This window comes from Prionailurus bengalensis, chromosome A1, assembly GCF_016509475.1.
Source record: "Prionailurus bengalensis isolate Pbe53 chromosome A1, Fcat_Pben_1.1_paternal_pri, whole genome shotgun sequence".
Lineage (NCBI taxonomy): Eukaryota > Metazoa > Chordata > Mammalia > Carnivora > Felidae > Prionailurus > Prionailurus bengalensis.
Genome location: NC_057343.1, coordinates 10,285,983 through 10,308,023, shown reverse-complemented (window position 1 = coordinate 10,308,023; position 22,041 = coordinate 10,285,983). Strand labels below are relative to the sequence as shown.

General features: G+C 39.3%; 1 protein-coding gene and 2 long non-coding RNA genes across 4 annotated transcripts in view; 1 reads left to right on the top strand and 2 right to left on the bottom strand.

The window, feature by feature from the left end:
- Positions 1 to 15,812, top strand: part of HSPH1 (heat shock protein family H (Hsp110) member 1) — a 24,531-nt gene extending 8,719 nt beyond the window's left edge. For both annotated transcript variants that reach the window (XM_043576305.1, XM_043576315.1), the window contains exons 6-18: positions 370 to 503; positions 938 to 1,182; positions 2,007 to 2,235; positions 3,665 to 3,771; positions 4,020 to 4,153; positions 6,212 to 6,420; positions 8,043 to 8,174; positions 10,694 to 10,831; positions 11,703 to 11,828; positions 13,266 to 13,373; positions 13,453 to 13,572; positions 13,794 to 13,955; positions 14,911 to 15,812. In XM_043576305.1, coding sequence (XP_043432240.1) covers positions 370 to 503; positions 938 to 1,182; positions 2,007 to 2,235; positions 3,665 to 3,771; positions 4,020 to 4,153; positions 6,212 to 6,420; positions 8,043 to 8,174; positions 10,694 to 10,831; positions 11,703 to 11,828; positions 13,266 to 13,373; positions 13,453 to 13,572; positions 13,794 to 13,955; positions 14,911 to 15,117 — 2,051 coding nt within the window. In that variant the 3' untranslated portion in view covers positions 15,118 to 15,812. The remainder of the gene's footprint in view (positions 1 to 369; positions 504 to 937; positions 1,183 to 2,006; positions 2,236 to 3,664; positions 3,772 to 4,019; positions 4,154 to 6,211; positions 6,421 to 8,042; positions 8,175 to 10,693; positions 10,832 to 11,702; positions 11,829 to 13,265; positions 13,374 to 13,452; positions 13,573 to 13,793; positions 13,956 to 14,910) is intronic.
- LOC122481176 lies at positions 6,919 to 7,568 on the bottom strand. Its single transcript, XR_006296779.1, has 2 exons — positions 7,473 to 7,568; positions 6,919 to 7,345 (listed from the first exon to the last, which is right to left on the bottom strand). It is a non-coding gene; the product is annotated as an uncharacterized LOC122481176 (long non-coding RNA).
- LOC122481173 lies at positions 11,466 to 22,041 on the bottom strand. Its single transcript, XR_006296778.1, has 5 exons — positions 21,864 to 22,041; positions 19,477 to 19,646; positions 17,354 to 17,412; positions 16,033 to 16,125; positions 11,466 to 14,325 (listed from the first exon to the last, which is right to left on the bottom strand). It is a non-coding gene; the product is annotated as an uncharacterized LOC122481173 (long non-coding RNA).

Genomic DNA, 22,041 nt, shown 5'->3' with positions numbered 1-22,041 from the left:
CTAAAAAGAAATTGGTAGGAACTGCCATTGCTATAGTTGTATATTAAATTCTTAATTTTTTTGGATAAGCATTCTCCTGGCAGGTTGTGGTTAAAATGTAAGTATGGTGTAATTAGCCTGCTAATGTTTGTGGTTACATTTCATTGTATTTGCACCTTGTACATTCTCTTTGTCACATCTCTTCATTGAAAAGTAATAGAGCATTGTTCTAAAATCAGAAAGGGAAAAACTTATGCCATGAAAATTAGTATGAAGTCAGGTGTGAAAGAAACGTGTTCACCAAGTTTCCTGCATGTATAATTCTTTCGGTAATGATGAAATTCCTAAGAAAATGTGAAACAAGGAATTGAGACAGTTATTTTTTTGTAGTTGCTTTGAATTACGGAATTTATAAGCAGGATCTCCCAAGCCTGGATGAGAAACCTCGGATAGTGGTTTTTGTTGATATGGGACACTCAGCTTTTCAAGTGTCTGCCTGTGCCTTTAACAAGGGAAAATTGAAGGTAAAGTCATAAATTTGAACTAAATGACCAAAACATATTAAATGTGTTGTAGTTGTCATTACTTTAAGCTACTGAGCCTTCTTGACTTTGTGCTTCTTAGGAAGCAGAATTTGGGGTACTATAGTAACAAGGACTTATTCCTAACACTGCTCCCCATAAAGATGACGTGATTATTTTAGGAGACCCTTAAGTGTTCTTGCTTAGGAAGGAGAAGCATTTTAAGATTATCTTCTATGTAATCATTAAAAGTAAATTAGAGATTCAGCATTTCATTTGGATTTGGTGGTAACATTTTTCTTAGATTTCATGTTACTATAATTTAAATAAAAGTTTTGATCTTACTAGTCTTTAGTTGTTTGTGTAGTAATAGTTAAGATTCTGATTAAAAATATGATTGAAAATAACCAGATTATTTGTTGTTTTAACTAAATTAGGTACTGGGAACAGCTTTTGATCCTTTCTTAGGAGGGAAAAACTTTGATGAAAAGTTGGTGGAACATTTTTGTGCAGAATTTAAAACTAAGTACAAGTTGGATGCAAAATCCAAGATTCGAGCACTGCTCCGTCTGTATCAAGAATGTGAAAAATTGAAAAAGCTAATGAGCTCTAACAGCACAGACCTACCACTGAATATCGAGTGCTTTATGAATGACAAAGATGTTTCCGGAAAGATGAACAGGTGCGTCTTGAATTCTGCTAGATTAAACAGAAGAAACTTCTTGCTGAAACTATAGCCCAGGTGTCAGTCTAGCTGTGGTGTTGAGAGTCTTGGTCCACATTTTCAAGATGATATGCTATATACTAGGACTGTTCACACCATTAGAATTAGGGTCACTTGTGCGAAAAGGTTTTTTAATTTTTTAAAGAATAGGTTTTGTTGGGTTTTTTTTAATGTTTGTTTATCTTTGAGAGAGAGAGTGGGGGTGGGGGGTGAGGACAGAGGATCTGAGGCAGGTTCTGTGCTGACATCAGAGAGCCTGACGCGGGACTTCAACTCATGAACCGCGAGATCATGACCTGAGCCGAAGTTGGGCACTTAACCAGCTGAGCCACCCAGGTGCCCCTACAAAGAGGTTTTTTAAAAAGATCTTTGCTAAGTGTCCTCATGATGAAATCTTTTTAGTGTTTATCAACTCTCGGTGTTTCTGGGCTAGTAATTGAATAATGGTTTCACAAAAACCATTTAGGAGTAAAACGGCAGTCTGAATAGTGATTTTTTTTTCCATTAATGCTGGTAGAACTAATTTTTCTCCCATTTCTTTTCTGTACCTGTTCTGTGTGTGTGTGTGTGTGTGTGTATATATATATATATATATATATTTTTTTTTTTTTTTTTAAAGTTAACAAATTACAGTACAGTTGAATTTGGCCCATACGGAATGGAGGTTGTCTGAGGAAAAACAAATTCATTGGGTTAATATTATTTTCAAAAAAAAATAGAACAAAGTATTGGCTTTCAGATGCTTTTTCTAAAAATTTATAGTGTTCCTCTTATTTGCCAAGGGCACAATTTGAAGAACTCTGTGCTGACCTCCTGCAAAAGGTAGAAGCTCCCCTTCATTCCCTTCTGGAACAGACTCAGCTCAGAGTTGAAGATGTGAGTGCGGTTGAGATCGTTGGAGGCACTACACGAATTCCAGCCGTGAAAGAAAAAATTGCCCGATTCTTTGGAAAAGATATTAGCACGACACTCAATGCGGATGAAGCAGTAGCTAGAGGATGTGCACTGCAGGTATTACGTTCTCAGCCCTCCTTTCTCTTGCTGCTCGTTCCTTAAGCCATTTCTGCCTTGTTTCATTGTGGTGGGGTCATACAGTAAGCAGAGCCTTGTGTCTAATAGATATCACAAGGGAGCCCGCTTCCAAAAACATCTGTTAAGGCTGTGGGGAGACCAGGATTTTCAGATCTGGAACATCTAGGAAATTTCTGATTAAAAGAAATTTGCAGCTGATGTTTCTTGAACTGTGGATTGGGAATAGGCATGATTCTGAGGAGACACGGGAAACACAACTGTAAAGCATGAATCAGTTGTGTGGTGTTGACAGTTGTTACAAAGCACACAGGGGGATTAGAATAACAATGTGGTGCAATAAGGAATTGATTTGGGGGAAATTTCCTGGGCTAGGAGTATTAGTTAACAAGTGATTTTAGAAAATAGCTGACCTCCTTCCCCCTAATTGATTTTAACTTGCTCATCAAGTAAGAAAGTGGCTCAGCGGCTCAAGTGTATTTGGCAGAGCACAAGCACCAAAACTAGAAGTTGTTGATAAGAAAAGCAGCATCTGTAGTTAGGATATCGCAGTCTGATGTAAGTAGTTTTGACTAAGTTTCAAGTTAACAATCCTTAAATTTTATTCTAGTTCGTACAGTTATTTTTGATATAAAGCAAAGGAAGAGATTCTGTACACAAAGATTTTAGAAGGACTATACTTAAAGAAGAACATATAGGTACTCATTATTGTTAATCATCTGTTGTATCATCATGATTCGTCATGGGGTTTTTGTTTTTGCTTTTTTCCTTGATAATGGAGTATGCCCCCTTCCCTAAGAAGTCTCCCAACTCCCCAGAACATCGGAAGTTCTTAGAGGAAGAGCTCACTTTTGGTCTCTCTTTTGAAGGGTCCTATGCTAATCAGAAACTGACTTTTAGCGTAGTCACATATTTAGTCATTTTTATGTAACTACTCTAAATCCACCTGTCTGTTGGGTGTCATCTACCCCAAATGTGAATTTACCATCACCTCCTTCATAAAATTCCTTGAAAATATGAATATTTGGGGTTTTATCTTTTTTCAGTTTCTTAGACATTCGAAAGATGATGTGGACAGAGCTGTTTGTGGATATATACACAGGTTCAAAAGTGGTACAGCTTGTAATTGAAGTTGCTGTCAGGACATTTCTGGAAAGGTCCATGTTTTTTCCCAAGCTCCTATGAAACTTGCTGTTAGTTAACTGTTGCCATCCTAAGATTCATTGTATTATCTGTCTTTATATTTAGTGATTGGCATAGTATTTAGATGATAAATCCTTTGCACTTAAGACTGTGTACCGTAAGCAATTTTGATTTTGAATTTAAACTTGATATCCGATTTTAATTAAAGGGTGAGTGCAATTATTTATTCATAGCCTCCTGATAATCCTTTTTCTTTTTTCCTTTTAAGTGTGCAATTCTTTCCCCAGCATTCAAAGTTAGAGAATTTTCCATCACGGATGCAGTTCCCTTTCCAATATCTCTGGTGTGGAACCATGATTCAGAAGATACTGAAGGGTAGGTAGCAGAAGATAACTATTCAAATACTGTATTTTAATATCAAGGAAAATTAACAAATGACTTTTACAGTTGAGAGTCTGATTATTGGGATCTTTGAACAACCAACCTGACGAAAATATTTCTCTCATTTTGGTGTTAATAAATGGTGGGCTAGAATTGGTAGAGATCTCAGAGTGTTTATTCAGTTTGTGTAGCACAGTAAGTTTACATGTTTGCAATACTGAATGCTTTTTCCTTTCCTCTAGTGTGCATGAAGTATTTAGTCGAAACCATGCTGCTCCTTTTTCCAAAGTTCTCACTTTCTTGAGAAGGGGACCTTTTGAGCTAGAAGCTTTCTATTCTGACCCTCAAGGAGTTCCATATCCAGAAGCAAAAATAGGTGAGCCATTAATTTTGTGTGTTTATGCTTTTAAAGACTTAGTGTACAAATGTAAAAATTTTTCTTGATGTCGAGTGGAGTAGAATTCCACGTAAAGACATCGTTGGTTTAGAATAATGGTGATGGAGGAATCTTTTCCTTCTATGGATGAAGAAATTGGCCAGTGGAGATGAAATGACTTGCTGGTGCCACTGTTACTTCCACATATTTGTGTTTAGGGACTCTTCAGTGTTTTTTCTCTTCTGATGCAGTCTCTATTTAAAGCATCAGCACCTACTTTTACTGTTAACCTTTCTTCTGGATGGCACGTTACTTCCAACTTAAAACCTGCCTCAGAACCCAGTGAAAAAAGTACATCTTTTTTGGTACACTTTTCTTGGAGAGGTTTGGCACTATCTGTCTGTTTTGACTCCTAGTTACTGGAAGTCTGTTGGAGAGCTACAGATACATCTTCCTGCGTGGCCATGTCTCTTTCCCAGGCTGAGGGCGAGGTTCGCCAGCATCGCTAGATGTGTTCCGGACTCACCCTTGCCCCATACCTTTTTGTAATGAAGTTGTTTGAAGGAGTCTGACCTGACCAGTTGTGTCTTCTTTCTTGTTATTTAAGACTAAAAGTGTACTGGCACAGATTGGTTTTGTTTTTTAAACAGTTTTTACGAATTTATTGCTAAGAAATTGTTGAATAGAGACTGAACTTTTAATAGATAGGTTGGATTCTATGCATTAATTCCCCATCATGCAAAGGGTATAATCCACGTTTTTTAGTACGTCATCAAGTTAACATGTTACCACCAAAACCAAAAAGCTTAGACATACTTAAAGAACGGTCTTGAGGGGCGCCTGGGTGGCGCAGTCGGTTAAGCGTCCGACTTCAGCCAGGTCATGATCTCACCGTCCGGGAGTTCGAGCCCCGCGTCGGGCTCTGGGCTGATGGCTCGGAGCCTGGAGCCTGTTTCCGATTCTGTGTCTCCCTCTCTCTCTGCCCTCCCCCGTTCGTGCTCTGTCTCTCTCTGTCCCAAAAATAAACATTGAAAAAAAAAAAAAAAAAAAAAAAAATTTAAAAAAAAGAACGGTCTTGAATTTCTCTTTCTCCTGTGACTTGCCTTGGATGCCCCATAGTAAATGCTGTTTCTTTAAATTATTTCCTGACCTCTAGTGATCTGATAATTATTGAATGTCAATTCCATCATCTTTCACTGACCTGGTAATTAAATATGTAACTTTCTGTGTTTGTGTAGACAGCACCTTAAATATAGGGCTGTTAAATCCCATATAGTGCTTTGCACATATGAGGTTCAAAATACTTAATTTTGGTTTAGTGATCTCTGGAATAAAGCTATTGGTGGAGATGATAGCTCACACTTAGCACTTGGTTCTGTAGTTTTACATGCTCACTGTAAACACTTGCCAACTCTGTCCATGGAAACATAGGTTAAATAACTTGAATTAGGACACATAGCCTGGGTTCACGCCCAGGCCAGAGTCCACACTCTTAACCCCCCCCTGAGTAATGGCTCTGGAACTACTGTATTTTGCATAGTAATTTCAGACTTTGATAAACAGGGGTTCTCAAAACCTCTCGTATTCAAGACCTAGGGAAATGTTTTGATTATTCAGTCAGAAAAACCGTATTCCCTAAAGACCCTGTGGGATTAAAATGCATCTGGTGCTTGATATCGCTTGAGAGCCATCTACCTTACACTTGGTAACAGATTTTCCAGTCTAGTTTGTCCCTTAGCACCAATCTGGAGAAACAGGGTAGGAGGAGGCAGGGACTGCTTGTCAGCAGTGCAATATCTATGTTAAATACACCCAATCACAAGAGTGCCCTTGCTTTTGAAGGTTTTATGGCATATTAAGACTAATCTCAAAGCATTGAAGTTTACCATATAACTAAGTTTATTTTATGTTTGTAGTGAAAAAGATTCTTAATTCAGTTGGTAGAGAAAATTGGGGAGATTTAGGACTAGCATACTTTCAAGCTGTATTTTCGGGCCTTTGACTTCTTTACGGAGGTTTAGATGCACTTCTAAAATTGCCAATTTCTTTTTGTTCCAGGCCGCTTCGTAGTTCAGAATGTTTCTGCGCAGAAAGATGGAGAAAAATCTAGAGTGAAAGTGAAAGTGCGAGTCAATACCCATGGCATTTTCACCATCTCTACAGCATCTATGGTGGAGAAAGTCCCAACTGAGGAGAATGAAGTATCTTCTGTTGAAACAGACATGGAGTGTCCAAATCAAAGACCAGCAGAAAACTCAGACACCGAGGTAAGTTTCTGGATCACCCTTTGTGTTTGAATATATAGTAGATTTAATTCTATAGGAGAAGGGTAGGGAAAGGTTAAAATACATGTTTCTTGATTTTGATTAGAATTTTGGGTAAGGGTGATAATAGCAATTGCTACGTGATGATAATATACAGCCCAGAATTTGATGACTTATGATTAAATTCTATATAGCTTAATTTGAACTGGCACATTACAATATAACTAGAGTCATAAAGTTTCTCTGAATTATTTTTTTAAAGGCATCAACCACATATTGAGAAGGCGGTGTTGACTGATGATTAAGAAAAAAGACTTAAAAAAATTAATGTGGTGGAATATATACCAAATATTAAAGATTATTTTTAAAAACTGTGAAGTTGACTTTGGTATTTCAGGACTTGCTTTTATTTACATGGTTTGCACTTTTGTTTACATGGCTTGCTGTATTGTGGGAGGAGGGAAGAGAAGTATCTACATAGAGAATAGAAAGTTGTTATTGTTCACGTTCTTAATTTAGACTTTTGTTAGCATGAGTGCAGAAGAATTTTAAGAAACTTCAAGATAGATTAACTGTTAGAGTTTACTTTTGGATAATAATCACAAATAGCTTACGTGAAGAGGCAGGTGGTGTAATGTTTTAGTTAACATGTGAGAAAGTATGGTATCCTGTGGCCACACAACTCTATTAACACTGTTACCATTTCTAGAACGTTTAAAGAACATTTACATCTGAGCCTTCATTTTCTCATTTAGAAAAATTTCAAAATAATGAGTTAAATGACCAGTGCCATATACTTTGCCATTTGGCAACAGATACCATTATTCTAATACCTGTTGTATCAGTCTCTTAGTGCCTTTTGGGTATATTTACATCATGAGTGCCTTGTTTTTGAATACTTCAGTGTCTGCCTTAGAATCTTGAAGTTCTGAAAGAAAATTTTAAGAGGCTTCAGGGTGGATAGAAAGTAGTTAAATTAGAACGTTTTGGGCTTTTCCCGAAGATAGGAAAAGAGTATAGCAAGCACTGATTATTGGGGATTGAGTTCTACTAACATGTAGCGTATATTCTTTATCCTGAGATCTTCTGAGGTGGAAATGGCTGGATCCCAAAAAGGTGGGGACGGATGCGGTCTTGGGTATCTGTAAGCTGAAATGATGCATCCCTGAATGACTGATAGTTGGCTATTTTATGCAACTGTTCATTTCATTGAAATGGAGCTGTGTTGAGATGCTCACAGCTGCTGGTGAAATTTAAGTTTTGGAATCTTGTTTTTGGGAGAGAGGCCTGGAGTCAACCTACTTTTTGTGCTTTTGAGAGCTTAAGAGCTGTACAAAGCTAGGTGAAAGTTTCTTAAAGGAGAGTTCTTGACTCACCACATCAATCAAAATGCCTACTACTTGGTTATTTAACTATATTAACTGCTATCGTTGAAAGAATTTCTTACAGGTTTAAGATTTGTAAGGAGTTTTCATGTGTTTATTTTGCTTTTATCCAGTCTCTTTTTTCCCCCACTTATTAAGACTTCAGAAATTGAGTGTACTGTCTTTGGTGCCCTATAACCTATTAAATTTATACAAGTACACCTGCTTTCTACATCCTTTGTGCCTGGGCTTTCATTTCAGAAAAATATCCAGCAAGACAACAGTGAAGCTGGAACACAGCCCCAGGTACAAACTGATGGTCAACAAACCTCACAGTCTCCCCCTTCACCTGAACTTACCTCAGAAGAAAACAAAATCCCAGATGCTGACAAAGTGAGTGACTCTTCTAGTTCATTCCTTTAGACAATGTTGCAACATGTGATCATTAATGATATCATTAAATCTGCAGTTTCAAGAGCAAGCACCAAGTTATCTTATTCTGGGTAGGATTTTTCTTCTGTTAATTTTTTATGTGTTTTTCAATTAAAATGAGTTAGAGGTACTCAAGCTCAACTCAGGAAACTGAATATCCTGCTTTAAACATGACAGCTTCTCTTGATGAACTGCTGCTCCGAGCAACAAGAGATGAATGCATGGCATTTCTTGTCTTCTCTGGTGCCAGACATATCTGCTAATGTGAGGAGCAGAAAGAGCTACATCCCAGTGCTGTGTGATGAGTTCTTACTTGCATTAGTCTGATGATAAATACACGGGCTATAGGAGTCTAGTAAACTTTTTTCTCCTCTCAAGTGACCTGTCAAATTAATTATGATCTGGTAACAACCAGATTGTACCTCAAAGTAATTTTGCTTTGCCATGCTTCCACAGTATGTATTGGAAGCTAAATGATTTGTGTGGTGTCCCTTGAATAAATGACAGCTTCTAATAAGCAAACCTTTAAAATTCATGGTCCGATAGATACCGCCAAGTTTCCATTGTGACTCCAGATCATTCTGTGCTTTGCAGAACTTCCACTTTTTGTGCAAGTTGCATGTAAATTATTAATCTTCCATTAGTGATTTGGTTCTCTCTTACCCTCCGATGAATTCTAGAATTGTTCATTGGCAAAAATACATTATACACTTGGTAAAAGCTTTCAGTTTTTAATCTCATGCCCTCACTGGTCCTGGTGTGGGGGGGTCCTACTATGAGCTTTAGTTCCTGACTCTCTGAAAGCTGCCTTTTTCTTCTCTTCCAGAGTTGCGTGGTGGTGGAGGTGGTGGTGAAGCAGCTTTGCTTTCTTTGCCACAACAGCTCCCTGCCGTCCCCATCCTTCCCCTTCACGTAGCGTTGAGCATGAACTGACTTGTGCTGATGGTCTCAGGACCTGTCTGGAACATAACATGGGGCACCATCTCATATTCTTAGTTGTAGGTGGGACTGATAGCAGCAAACCCTCTGGAACACTGTCACATACTACTTTGGAGATTCTTCATCCGTGCCTTGTCAAGTGCCATTTTGTGATGTATTGGTTTAGTCAGTAGTCGGTTTAATGTTGGACCGTCAGAGAGTCTTATGCTGACTTCACTGCCACACATGTGCTGTCATCCATTCGTTTCCCAAATATCTGTCGTACTCCTGTGTTTTGCTAGGTGTAGATGTCATCTAACTCATTTTCCTTGTGGTTCGTGCCCCCGGAGCATGCATAGTCTGTTGGGGGGTCTGTGCACTAGAGTGAAGAAGGCATGGGGACTGCGGGCTGATTGGCAAGATCATTGTGGGTGAGGCAGCTGGCCACACGGAGACCTGTGACTCAGGAATACTGAAATAAGTCTGGTAAACAGGAGTTCTAGTCCCGTCTCTGTCTTCATCATTTTAGGCAAGCCGCTGAACCTTTTTCAAGTCCCAGTTTCTTCTATGACGTGCCTAGAGCTTCAACCTTTTTTTTTTTTTTTTTTTTAACTCCCCAGAATTATCCACCAGTGGTGTTTGCCGTATCGGTGGGCTATTCTTTCCTATTTGGCCATCCCAGCCAGTCAGGGTATATGTTTTATACCCCTTGGTTTTTCTAATCTGTTCTACAGCTGAGTTTCCTAAATTGTGTTCTTTACCATCTCAGCTAGTAGGAGCCTGTAGAAATGGAAACACAGAAAAGTCCTGGAAAATTAAAGGCAATAGGAGAGATACTTACTTCTTTAGCCCTGTATTTACATATTTTTAAAAACTGCAGTAAATTGTTAGTGTTTGCTGCATCATTTCACTTTCTATATTAAGGCTCTTTGTCTCTTTTTACCTTACAGAGTTGCTTGTGAAAAGTGAGATCACTCAAAGACAGATAATAGGAATAAGGATACTTATACATATACTTACATATATGTATGGGGGTGTGTGTATGTATATAATCCCCGCATTCAGCAGGAAACTTTAAAAGGCACTCATCAGTATAGTGCTAATTATAACTGCAACAGGTATAATAGTGGGATACAGGGATTTAAGTATATATTACAGGAGTAGATTGGTCCTAACATGCTTAGCATTGGTCATAATCTATCTTGTTACTATTAAGGTTCTAGACTATTATTTAAAGATGTGGCAATTTAATAATATTTTTGACTTTTGGAGTCTGAAATATTGTCGAAGGGGGTTAAAAATTAGAGAACTATGAAGAAAAGCTTTAGCAGGAGAGATTAAATTTACCATGCAAAGAGGAAGGAAAGTATGACACGTTTAACTTGTAACTGCAGCCCAGTGTGAAATGTGTGGTGGGAATTAGACGGTCTTCGACATTCTTCTAAAGTTTAGGGACTTTATTTTTGCCTAAGTCATCAGTAAGTATGATAGGGAGATACTGTTGTCATTGTTTCAAGGATTATGTGAGAATTTTTCCACTTCTTTTTTACCCCTTCCCTAAGGTAAATGAAAAGAAAGTTGACCAGCCTCCAGAAGCTAAAAAACCCAAAATAAAGGTGGTGAATGTTGAGCTGCCTATTGAAGCCAACTTGGTCTGGCAGTTAGGGAAAGACCTTCTTAACATGTATATTGAGACAGAGGTAAGTGCTTCAGGTAAATATTTTTCATTCTGCTGTGTATTTAGTTGTTTGGCCCTGTTACCCATATTTCTAATAGATAAATACGTACACTTCTTTCCCATACTCCCAAGTTCTATACAGTTTTAGGAATAGGATGAGTCCATAACTAATGGTTTTCCAATTTAATGTTTTTAACAAGCTTTATTTATAGTTTTGCATCCTTTTGAAAGAAAGCTGTACCGTAGATCATTCTGCCAGGTATATAATTGATTGCCCAAGCTCTTGGAAGAAATCGGATGCCAGTATGTCCTAGCACAGAGCACAATACAATTGGCATTTCAGGCCACACTACATATTTCTGTTAAAGTACGTTGTGCTTCTTTGTAGTCTAGAATATGTGAACATAGTTGAGATTCCGTTTTATTTTGCTGAGATGGCAACATTGTGCTTAGAAATTTAATAATTATACCTCACTTATATTTCATAAGTGGGTAAATAAATTTATAGTCCTTAATTTCAAATATGGTGGCAGAATGGTGTGACCATTATACGCTTGCCGATATTAATCCTAATATGAGACAATCGTGTAACTACCTAAAAAAAATAATAAATTACAGCGGATTGGGTTTTTCCCCCCTTGGTATTAAACCTGAGATGTGGAAGCTATGTAATTTATTACCTAATGTTTTTTTTTTTTTAAATCACAACCTATGTGTATATAGTAAATGAAGAACTTTGTAAGATTTATTGGAAGATTCATGAGGTGTATGTTAGAACTGTTAACACTTTTGGGGGCGGGGGTATATAATTGTTGATTTTAACACCAGAGTCTAGTTAAAATTTAGTTACAGGTAACAGAAGACTGGAATTGACCTTTTCTGTTTTCTGACAGGGTAAGATGATAATGCAAGATAAATTGGAAAAGGAAAGAAACGATGCTAAAAATGCGGTGGAGGAATATGTGTATGAGTTCAGGGACAAGTTGTGTGGACCATATGAAAAATTTATATGTGAGCAGGTATGTGTAGAGCGTTGTTGTTTTCTTTTTCTGAGTTTATTTTGAGAGAAAGCGCACATGCACGCTCACAAGATGGGGAGGAACAGAGGGAGAGAGAGAATCCCAAGCAGGCTCCGTGCTGTCCGCACAGAGCCTGATGCTGGGCTCAGTCTCACAAACTGTGAGATCATGACCTGAGCTGAAATCAAGACTTGGATGCTTAACTAACCGAACCACCCAGGTGCCCCATGCTCTGTTTTTATTCAGATAATCTCATAAAGTGTTTCATCTCAAGTCTGACATTTAAATCTCTACTAGATTATGTAACAAGCTTTTTGAAAACGGAAAACTTGAAATAGAAATTGTATAAACAAAGTCTCGGGAAGAGGCCCGTCAGTGATGTGCAATTTTACATTCTAACTTATCCCAGTGACCCTTTCCACAAGAAAGAACCTATCAGACATTTACTCAGAGTCTGTGACACTAAAGGTATGGGGGCTAGAGGGATAAATAAGAGGAAAAAACCTTGCTTTTAAAGACCTCAGACCTTTTTTTTTTTTTTTATGACTGGTTCTCTTGCCTGCTCTGTGGTCATTGTTTTATCCCATAAGACTTGTTCATGCAGTTGTTCCAAAGTTTATTGAGCACATTATTCCCCTTAGCCCTTTTCTAAGCTCCCAAAGTCAGTGTGGCTCTGAGTAAATCCCAGAAGCCCAACTATGAAAGATGGGACTTGGAAAAAAATTGGCTAGATAGAAATTTGGGATGGTTTAGGGATTAATCCTGAAGTTACAAGAATTTAAACTTGGAGGAGTCTGTTTTGTTCTAAGATCCTTGAGCCTACCTTGTAATAAACTTTTGGTTTTTGGCTCTGCCCCGACACTTCCTGAATTTCTTAGATGGTTTGGATTCTGAAGGAGAGATGACCCAAAATAGGGTAGACCTCCTCAGGCTAGAGTAGAAATAATTACATGAATTGGTTCGGAAATGATTTAGGTTCAGTGATTGAATTGTTGTCAACTTGTCTGACCTCTCCCTTTCAGTATTCGGTAGTTGTGGGAGTGAATAGAAAGTTACTTAGTCAAGGCCCAGTTGCTTTGGAGAACGGGAAGAGAACTGCTCTTCCATAACCACATTTCAATGTATAGATTGTCCAACACTGGACTTCTGAGATACATCATTAAGTCAGTAAGCAGCTTACCAAAAATTCTCAGATGTCCCTGTGTAAAAGAGAAGCCAAAGAATTACAGTTCATCCCTCATGTAAAATGTATGGCACGGCTAGTGTTTATTGCTCCTTGATAACTTTTCAGTAAAGAGAATCCAGCTAATCAGAGTGCCTTCCTAGAAGTAAGATTGGTTACTTAGCGTTTAACACTTCTGAGGATGACTGTTTTGCTGTGAAAATTTTTGCAGTAAAGTTGCAACTGATACGGATTCTCTTCTGTTTCCTATACAGGATCACCAAAATTTTTTGAGGTTGCTCACGGAGACCGAAAACTGGCTCTATGAAGAGGGAGAGGACCAAGCTAAACAAGCATATGTTGACAAGTTGGAAGAATTAATGGTAAGCCCTTCTCTCCCCCTAGACCACAGACTTCTGAGATGCAGTTAGACAAATGCTAATTTATTACATTTTGTTTTAGAAAATTGGCACTCCAGTTAAAGTTCGGTTTCAAGAAGCTGAGGAACGACCAAAAATGTTTGAAGAACTGGGACAGAGACTGCAGCACTATGCCAAGATAGCCGCGGACTTCAGAAATAATGTAAGTCTTTTTATACATCGCAAGGAAGTTAACCTAGATTTTAATAAACTCATACTAAGTTGAGGAGCCTTCGTTGTGAACACATCTTCCTAAGTGAGACATTTGTTTTTGTGTTTGAGACCAGAGGTAGGTTTGAACTTGATGGAAAATTGGGTCAGGAGGTGAGATGTTATTGTTAAATACTTCGTTACACAGGATAACTGTGCTTTTTTTCCATTCAGGATGAGAAATACAATCATATTGATGAGTCTGAGATGAAAAAGGTTGAGAAGTCTGTTAATGAAGTGATGGAGTGGATGAACAACCTCATGAATGCTCAGGCTAAAAAGAGTCTTGACCAGGATCCAGTTGTACGTGCTCAGGAAATTAAAGCAAAAATAAAGGTAAGCATTAATGTCTAATGTTTACTCCTGTGTTCTCTTCGGGACTCCAGTTGTAATCCTGTGAACTTGAGACAATTCTTTCTTTGATCAGTCTTTACCTCATTCTGACTGAAACCAGATTTCTTATTAGTTCACTGTTGATATTTCAAAATACAGAAGACCTTATGTTTCTGTAAAATTCCCTTTTCTTCATTATTCATTTACTTCAATAAATACATTTGTTGAGCGCCTACCATGTGGCAGCCATTGGTCACAGGTTAAACTGAGTGTACAGAGGCAGTCCCCGCCCCTGTCACAGTCCACCTGCTGGTTCGAGGAAGGCTTCACAGCTTACAAGTGCGGAAGGAAGTGTATCAGATGGTGTCAGGTGCTGCGGGCACAAATGAATGTAGAGTGTTAGGGTTCCGGGCACTGGAGAAGGACCCAGATTGGTATTGTATCAAGGAAGGACTTGCCAAGTGTGTGAGGCTTTAAAGAAAGCTGAGAAGAAAACCAAAGAACGCTTTTCATCTGCAAGAATGTTTAAACACAGTGAAGGTTAAAGAATCGTGAGCCTTTGAAGTCAGGGGGCTGTAAACTTGAATCCCAGCTCTTCACTCACGGGTTTTCCTGATCTTGAGGTTAAATTATCCAGCCTCTCTGAACCATCTTCTCTCTCCTACATAGATGGGGATCATAATTCCTACTTTCTAATACTGTTGTGAGGATTAAGTGAGGTAATATAATCTAGGAGTACTTTGCAAGTTCCTGACACATCCTATAAGAATATTCTCTTCTCTCTTGATCAGGCCTCAAGCTATAGTTTTGGGCAAGTGTAACGAGAAAATGAATTCCTTGAGCTGTATATAATTGGAGTTGGTAGAAATGTACCCGTTCACGTGTGTTATGAAAGTAATTGAAAATGACTGGATGGATCTGAGTTACCCTGATGACCAGTTTTGTTTTCCTTGCTTAGGAATTGAATAACACCTGTGAACCCGTCGTAACACAACCCAAACCAAAGATCGAGTCACCCAAACTGGAAAGAACTCCAAATGGCCCAAATACTGATAAAAAGGAAGAAGATTTAGAAGGCACAGAAAATCTGGGTGCCGAGCCTCCACGTCAGAACGGGGAGTGTTACCCTCACGAGAAGAGGCCCGTTAACATGGACTTGGACTAGAGCACACTACGTCGGCTTCGTCCTTCAGTCAGTAGATGTTTCTGCCACAGTATGTGACTCTACATAACATACTGAGACTATTTATATTTTCTTTTTTAAGGATGTTTAGAAATTTTGTGTATTATATGGAAAGAGAAAAAAGCTTCAGTCTGTAGTCTTTATGATCCTAAAAGGGAAAATTGCCTTGGTAACTCTCAGATTCCTGTGGAATTGTGAATTCATACTAAGCTTCTGTGCAGTATTCCCATTTGCATCACTGAGGATGAATTTGACTTTTGTCTTTTGGAGAAAATAAACTGTACTGCTTGTTCAAGAGGGCTGTGATTAAAATCTTGAAGCATTTGTTCCTGCCAAGGTAGTTTTCTTGCATTTTGCTCTCCATTTCAGCACGTGTGTGGGTGTGGATGTTTATAAACAAGACTAAGTCTGATTTCATAAGGGCTTTCTAATATTAATTCTGTCCAATAGAATATGACTTTTTGCTTTGATATTAAAAAAATCCAATGAGTAAAGCAAAAGCTAGTGAAATGTGTTAGCAGCATGCAGAACAAAAACTTCCAACTCTTTCTCTTGTTATACAGCACATTGTCATGTGAAGGCGTAAATTGGAAGAAATGTGGATTCTGTTTGTCACTGATATTGTGAAGCTTTTATGAGCTTTAAAATAAAGTTCATCTCATGGTGTCATTTCTAAACGGTTTTGTCACTAACTTACATGGGACTGAGGGAGAGGAAAAGCATGTAAACTGTAGCAGAAATGAAGTTCTTTCATATGAAAAATCCCAATTTTCCCTTTTCTGATACCCCTTACATATGCTTTCTCCCGATAGAAAAGTAGCATATGTTTATTATATTAAACATGGTCTTTAATATAAAGTTGAATGTAACTCCCAACACCCAGAAGAAAACATTAACCTGTTGCGTATCTTTCGAGCCTTTTCCTCCTGATGACGGTGTGTGTGGGGACGGGTATGCGTGTTCCACTGTTGTGTAGGATGTTTTCTAAAACTGTGACCAAGGAGAGAAATACAGTTAGGTGTTGTAACTTTACTGCTCTACCGAGTTCCAATGTGAAGACATACATAAAACTACTTTAACCGGTCCCAGTGCCAGTGGAGAGCGGTTTGTCTGGGTCTTTTAATCTATAATTAATCCCGCGGTGAATCCTGTCTCTATCTGCATATTTTCTAAGGACAAGAAGTGTCGGGGGTGGGGTGGGGAAGACATGCTCATTTAGGATAGATGACAACCACGCTATACCCACTAAGGGCAGCAGTTTTATGCTCTTTTAATGAGGACCAATTTTCCCTCACCAAGGGGCGGAATTCATCTTTTATGTGCTGCCAGTCCGTTACAATAATCTATTTAGCTACTGTGTGTCAGGCTTTTCAGAGTTTAGTCCTTAAAACAGCCCCGGCACCCCAGCTACTCCAATCTTAAATCCCACACTCAACAGTCATTCTGCACTAAGTAACTTGTCTTTGTTACGTGTGGCTTGTACTTCCGACATTATGAATTTGTTTGCCTACGCGTGTTTCATAAAGGTTTTATTTGTTCTTATTTGTAGTGTTTATTGATTTTCCATGTTACTATTGAGGATCTTAACCATTTGCCAACATTCAAACATTTTCCCACTTTGCAATTTCTTTTAACTTTGTTTTTCCATGTAGAGTTGACCTCGTGGTTTTTCTTCTGTTCTCTTAATGCACACTAATACATACTCATTGTACAGTTCCCCGTTGACAGGTGAAGGTAGGTTAGTGTTCTGTGTACAATTGGGAAGCTCATAAAAGATGAAAGATTTTAAAATACAAGAATGGGAAAACTTTTTTCTTCCATCCCCAAATAGTACCTGATGACAGAGGAACTATCAGCCTGTCCTAAATCAGTATTAAAGATGGGAAGTTTTCTGTAGTATCACTTTTCTGTAAAGATGAAGTTGTTTTTTGTTTTTTGTTTTTTTTTAAATGGCTCACCTAGCTATAGTTTGCAGACCTCAAGATTGCATCTTTGGATGTTGGAAAACAACATTGTCAACGTTGACTACTTCATGATACATGTTAATATTCTAATATATATGATAATATCACACAATTGTGATTTATCTAGCAATCACTTAGAATCCTCAAGGCATGGAGTAGTTTGGATAAATGCTCTATTTAACAAAACATGGAATTTTATATTTAATTTTAACTTAAATGGTCACTTTCTGACATTCCTAAAAATATCTACTCACCGGAGAACATGGGCAGTAACCTGACATTGGCTGTGGCAACTTCTTACTATATATGTCTCCTGAGGCAAGAGAAACAAAGGCAAAAATAAACTATTGGGACTTTATCAAGATAAAAAGCTGCACAACAAAGGAAACAAAAGGCAAGCTACAGAATGGGAGAATATATTTGCAAATGACGTATCTGATAAAGGGTCAGTGTCCAAAATACATAAAGGACTTACCAAACTCAACACCCCCCCCCCAAAAGTAATCAGTTAAAAAATGGTCAGGAGACATGAATAGGCATTTTCCCAAAGAAGACCTACAGATGGCCAACAGACACATGAAAAGACGTTCAACATCACTCATCATCAGGGAAACCTAAATCAAAACCACAATGAGATACCACCTCACACCAGTCAGAGTATCTAAAATTAACACAGGTAACAGATGTCGGTGAGGATGTGGAGAAAGAGGAACCCTTTTGCATTGCTGGTGGGAATGCAAACTGGTGCAGCCACTCGAAAACCGTATGGAGGATCCTCAAAAACTTAAAAATAGAACTACCCTATGATCCAGCAATTGCACTATAAATATTTATTCAAAGGACACAAAAATACTGATTCAAAGAGATACATGAACCTCAGTGTTTATAGCAGCATTATCAACAGTATCCAAATTATGGAGAGCCCAAATGTCCAGCAAGTGATGGATAAAGATGGGAGGTATATACCTCACATGTGTAATATATATGTAATAAATTTCACATTACACCTCCCATACATACATACATACAATGAAATATAAGCCATCAAAAAGAATGAAATCTTGCCATTTGCAATGATGTGTATGGAGCTATAGAGTATTATGCTAAGCAGAATAAGTCAGAGAAAGACAAACATGATTACACTCACATGTGAGATTTAAGAAACAAAACAGATGAACATGTGAAAAAGAGAAGCAAACTAGGAAACAGACTCTTTACCTACAGAGAATAAACTAGAGAGTTACTGGCAGGGAGGTGGGCCTGGGATGGGTTAAATGGGTAATGGGTTAAGGAGGGCACTAGTAATGATATACTGGGTATTGTATATAAGTGATGAATCGCTATATTGTACACCTAAAACTAATATCACACTATGTGTTAACCAACTGGGATTTAAATAAAAACTTGGAAAAAATGTCTACCCTTGTAGACCCCTGGAGTCTAGTTCATCATGAACATTGGTGAAGTCTGAGCAATGATTAGCTTTCTTGGGTCAAATCCCCAATGTTTACTTTTTATTGTCCTTGATTCCCCATCAAAAAAATGTAATATGCCTCGTTTCAAAAGCCCTTCAAGAGTTACTTTCAGAAAGTCCAAAAATAAACTTTGGTTGTTGCCAATGACTCGCTTTTATCAGCAGCATTTGTATATATATGTGTATATATATATATATATATATATATATATATATTTACATTACCACTTCCATCCAGACTTCTATCCAGACTATGGTATTTGCTGTGCAGGAATACGTCACTCTCTCTATGTAATCCACACAAAACAACCCTGTCATGCTTTTCTGGGGAGATGGAGTCTTCTAATGATATTTGGAGAGAGAGATTCACTTTCCCAAAGTACTATGTACTGTGGGCGTGGTTACGCCCCTCCAGTGGGCAGGGTGAGGAGAAAGCTCCCCCGTGCCATTCCAACTAGCGGTGGCAAATGTGCTGTGGTTTTCTCTCCGTGGCCTAGCTTCGCTAGCATTGGGTACTTCCTAAAAGACAACCAGTCAAAATTGGTTATTTTTGAGTCTGTATTTGCATGTGTTTTGTAAATAATATGAGCATGTGTGACATATTTGAAAGCTTCAGAATAATTAGCTGTTCCAGTCTCTGGCGGTTTCATTTTCTCAGAACTGTAGTACAGCATGGGTCCCTTAACGATTCTTAATCTACTTAAGGCAGGTGGCACTGTGTTATGGGGACCGCCTGGCGCCTCATACAGTGTTCAACAGCATCCCTCATCTCTACCCACTAGGTGCCACTAGGTGCTCCTGTTGTGACAACCAGAGAGGACCCCTGCCCCTTGAGAGCCTCTCTAGGGAAAGCGACGACCTTCCAAATCGCACACAAAGAGAAGGGGGGATATTGGCACTTACCTGCCTCCGAGTGCCTCAGCCCTCTGCTAGGTGCTCCTACTCGGGCTTCACAATCCTCTGAGGGTATGTTTCCCGTTTTACCAGTGGGGAAATGGGGTGAAGGACAGTCCGACCAAGTTGAGAGGTTCATCAGAACTTAGATCTGACTGACTCCAAAGGCAGTGTTCTCCCTATGGCAGCAGAGGGATAAAAGTTAGCATGTACTCACCCAGGGGTAAAAGTTGGTCAGCGCGGTGAAAATACACTTTTATCATCATTGCAAACGCTCCGTGAGAGGCCTCCGAATCTGTTCTCTGCAATCATCCATTGAATGCAACCGTATTAAGATGTGTTATTTTCTCACCAGGCTGTAGAGAGCTTTCTAAGCCCATGCTTCTTTGACACACCAAAGCTTTTCACCACCAAATACAGTCTCTTAATCCAGTATTTGCAACCCCGGTTGCGACCGAGACAGAAACAAAGAGGCAGAGAGAGAAAGGAAGAGAAGAGAGAGAAAGATTAAGCAAGGTATCAGTGTATAAAAAGAATCAAGATGAGGACTGGTTCTGTTAGACAATTACAAGTGTTCATTAAAACAACAAGACAATTTAACAAAAACCGAAAAACGAGCTTGCCTCTCCATTAAACGCTGACCCAGAAACAGTGATTTGCAACGCAGGCTACAAGTTAAAAGATGCCAGAAGTTTAAAAAACAAAAACAAAAACAAAAAACAAAAAACAAACAAAAACCAAAAAACGAAAACACCCACAGAGATTCTGATTGGGATGGGGCCTGGGCATCAGGATTTGCAAGGCTTCCCAGGCGAGTGTAACCTGCAAACTCAAGAACCATTGAGCTATTGACTAAACACAGGATGTATGTGAAAGCTGATATTTCAGCCAAGGTATCTGAAGTTCCATTTTCCGAGCAGTGACACTATATTCTATAAACTGATATATGCCCATCCATTTACATTTTTCTATACTTAGCCTTTTCTCCTTGGCTATGGATGTTCAATTATCCCTTAAGCTACCCAACTTCCTCACTCCTCCTCTCCTGTCGCTTCCCCCTAGGGGGACTTGAGGATTGATGTGATACGGTTACCGGCACCTTTCCGTAGGTCTGTGTGTATCATTTTAATGGTTTCTGTTTTCCTCACTTAAGGCTTGAGGCATATGGAGAATGAGCCCCCGTGCAGCCCACTGAATGAATGGTAGCAGTTATTTACTCTGGTCCTCGTAGGGGCTCCTCCCCTGCATCACCACCACCCCTCACCCCAACATCCTCTGCACACATACTGCAGCCCAGAGATTTCCAACAAATGTGCTCCCTTTTAAATGCTTTCATCTTTTATTATTAAAAACAAAACAAATAAAGTGGAGAGAATCAGGAAACAACCCCCTACATCCCCCCTGCTGGCTCCAGCTCAGTTGGGGATAGCACTGGGTGACAAATTAAGTGCTTCCATAGCTTTTAAGTCAAACATATTGGGGGTTCCATTCCGGCTCCACATTTTACAATCAGCATGGCTTTGACATTGACCTCCCCCAGCCAATTTCCTCCATAAGCTCGGTTTCTCCCTCTACAAAGTGGTTGTCCTTGAGGACGAAAGGAGTTGGTCTACACGACGACGTGTTTGGGGATCTTGGCACAGAGCAGGTATGCGGTGAAGGCTGGCTGCACCAAGAGTAGGGAGGGGCTTCCTCTTTGCTAGGTTTCTTTTCCAACATCAGCATATACTGTTTACGCCTACCTGCTATCACTGCACACACGCGTGCGCGCACACACACACACACACACACACATACACACGATATTTTTTAGTTTCTTCCCTTTCATGTTTTCTCTGAAAAGCATGGCTTTTGAAATAGACATGGGCAGTCAATGCATGCCTGTCTTCCTGCTCGGTGAACCAACCAGCCACTGTGGGGTGAGTGGAAATTCAGTCTATTTATCCTCACTGGGTGCCCAGGGCTACCTCTTTGCTAACCACTTCCAGGTTTGGGAATGTTCTAGAAGCCAGATGGCGCCAAAAAAAGGCTCTGAGGGACCATGACTTTATCATCCATAGGCCAAGGACACTATTTGCCCAGGGCCAAAGAAGGGGTGATTGTCAAAATTAGTGAATCGGCCTATTTACTGGCACTAAAAACCTCCGAGAGAGTTGCCTTAATACTATCCCTTTCCCACTAAATGACGACAAATACCAGAGTAGCTTTTTTTTTAACGCCCCTCCCTTTTTATTTAGAAAAATTGGCAGAACAGTGCCGTGAACCCTTGACCAGTCACAGCGACAGTCACCTCTCCCGCCCATACCTTCTCGGAACGGGGACCTCGTCCTCCCACCCCTCAAGTCCACTGTCACGCCCAAGGAACCCCTCGTCGGCACAAGAGCCCGACCAGGTACCTCGGTCCCCCAAACGTCCTTTACGGCTGTTGTTTGGGTCCAGCGTCCGACCGAGGGTGACGCGCCTCATCACTTCATCTGGTTGTCATAAGCAGCCCGACGCTTTCTAAACGATGTTAAGTGTTGTTTGAGGATTCTGGACATTCTATAGCAACGCTATATATAAATGTTTTGCCTA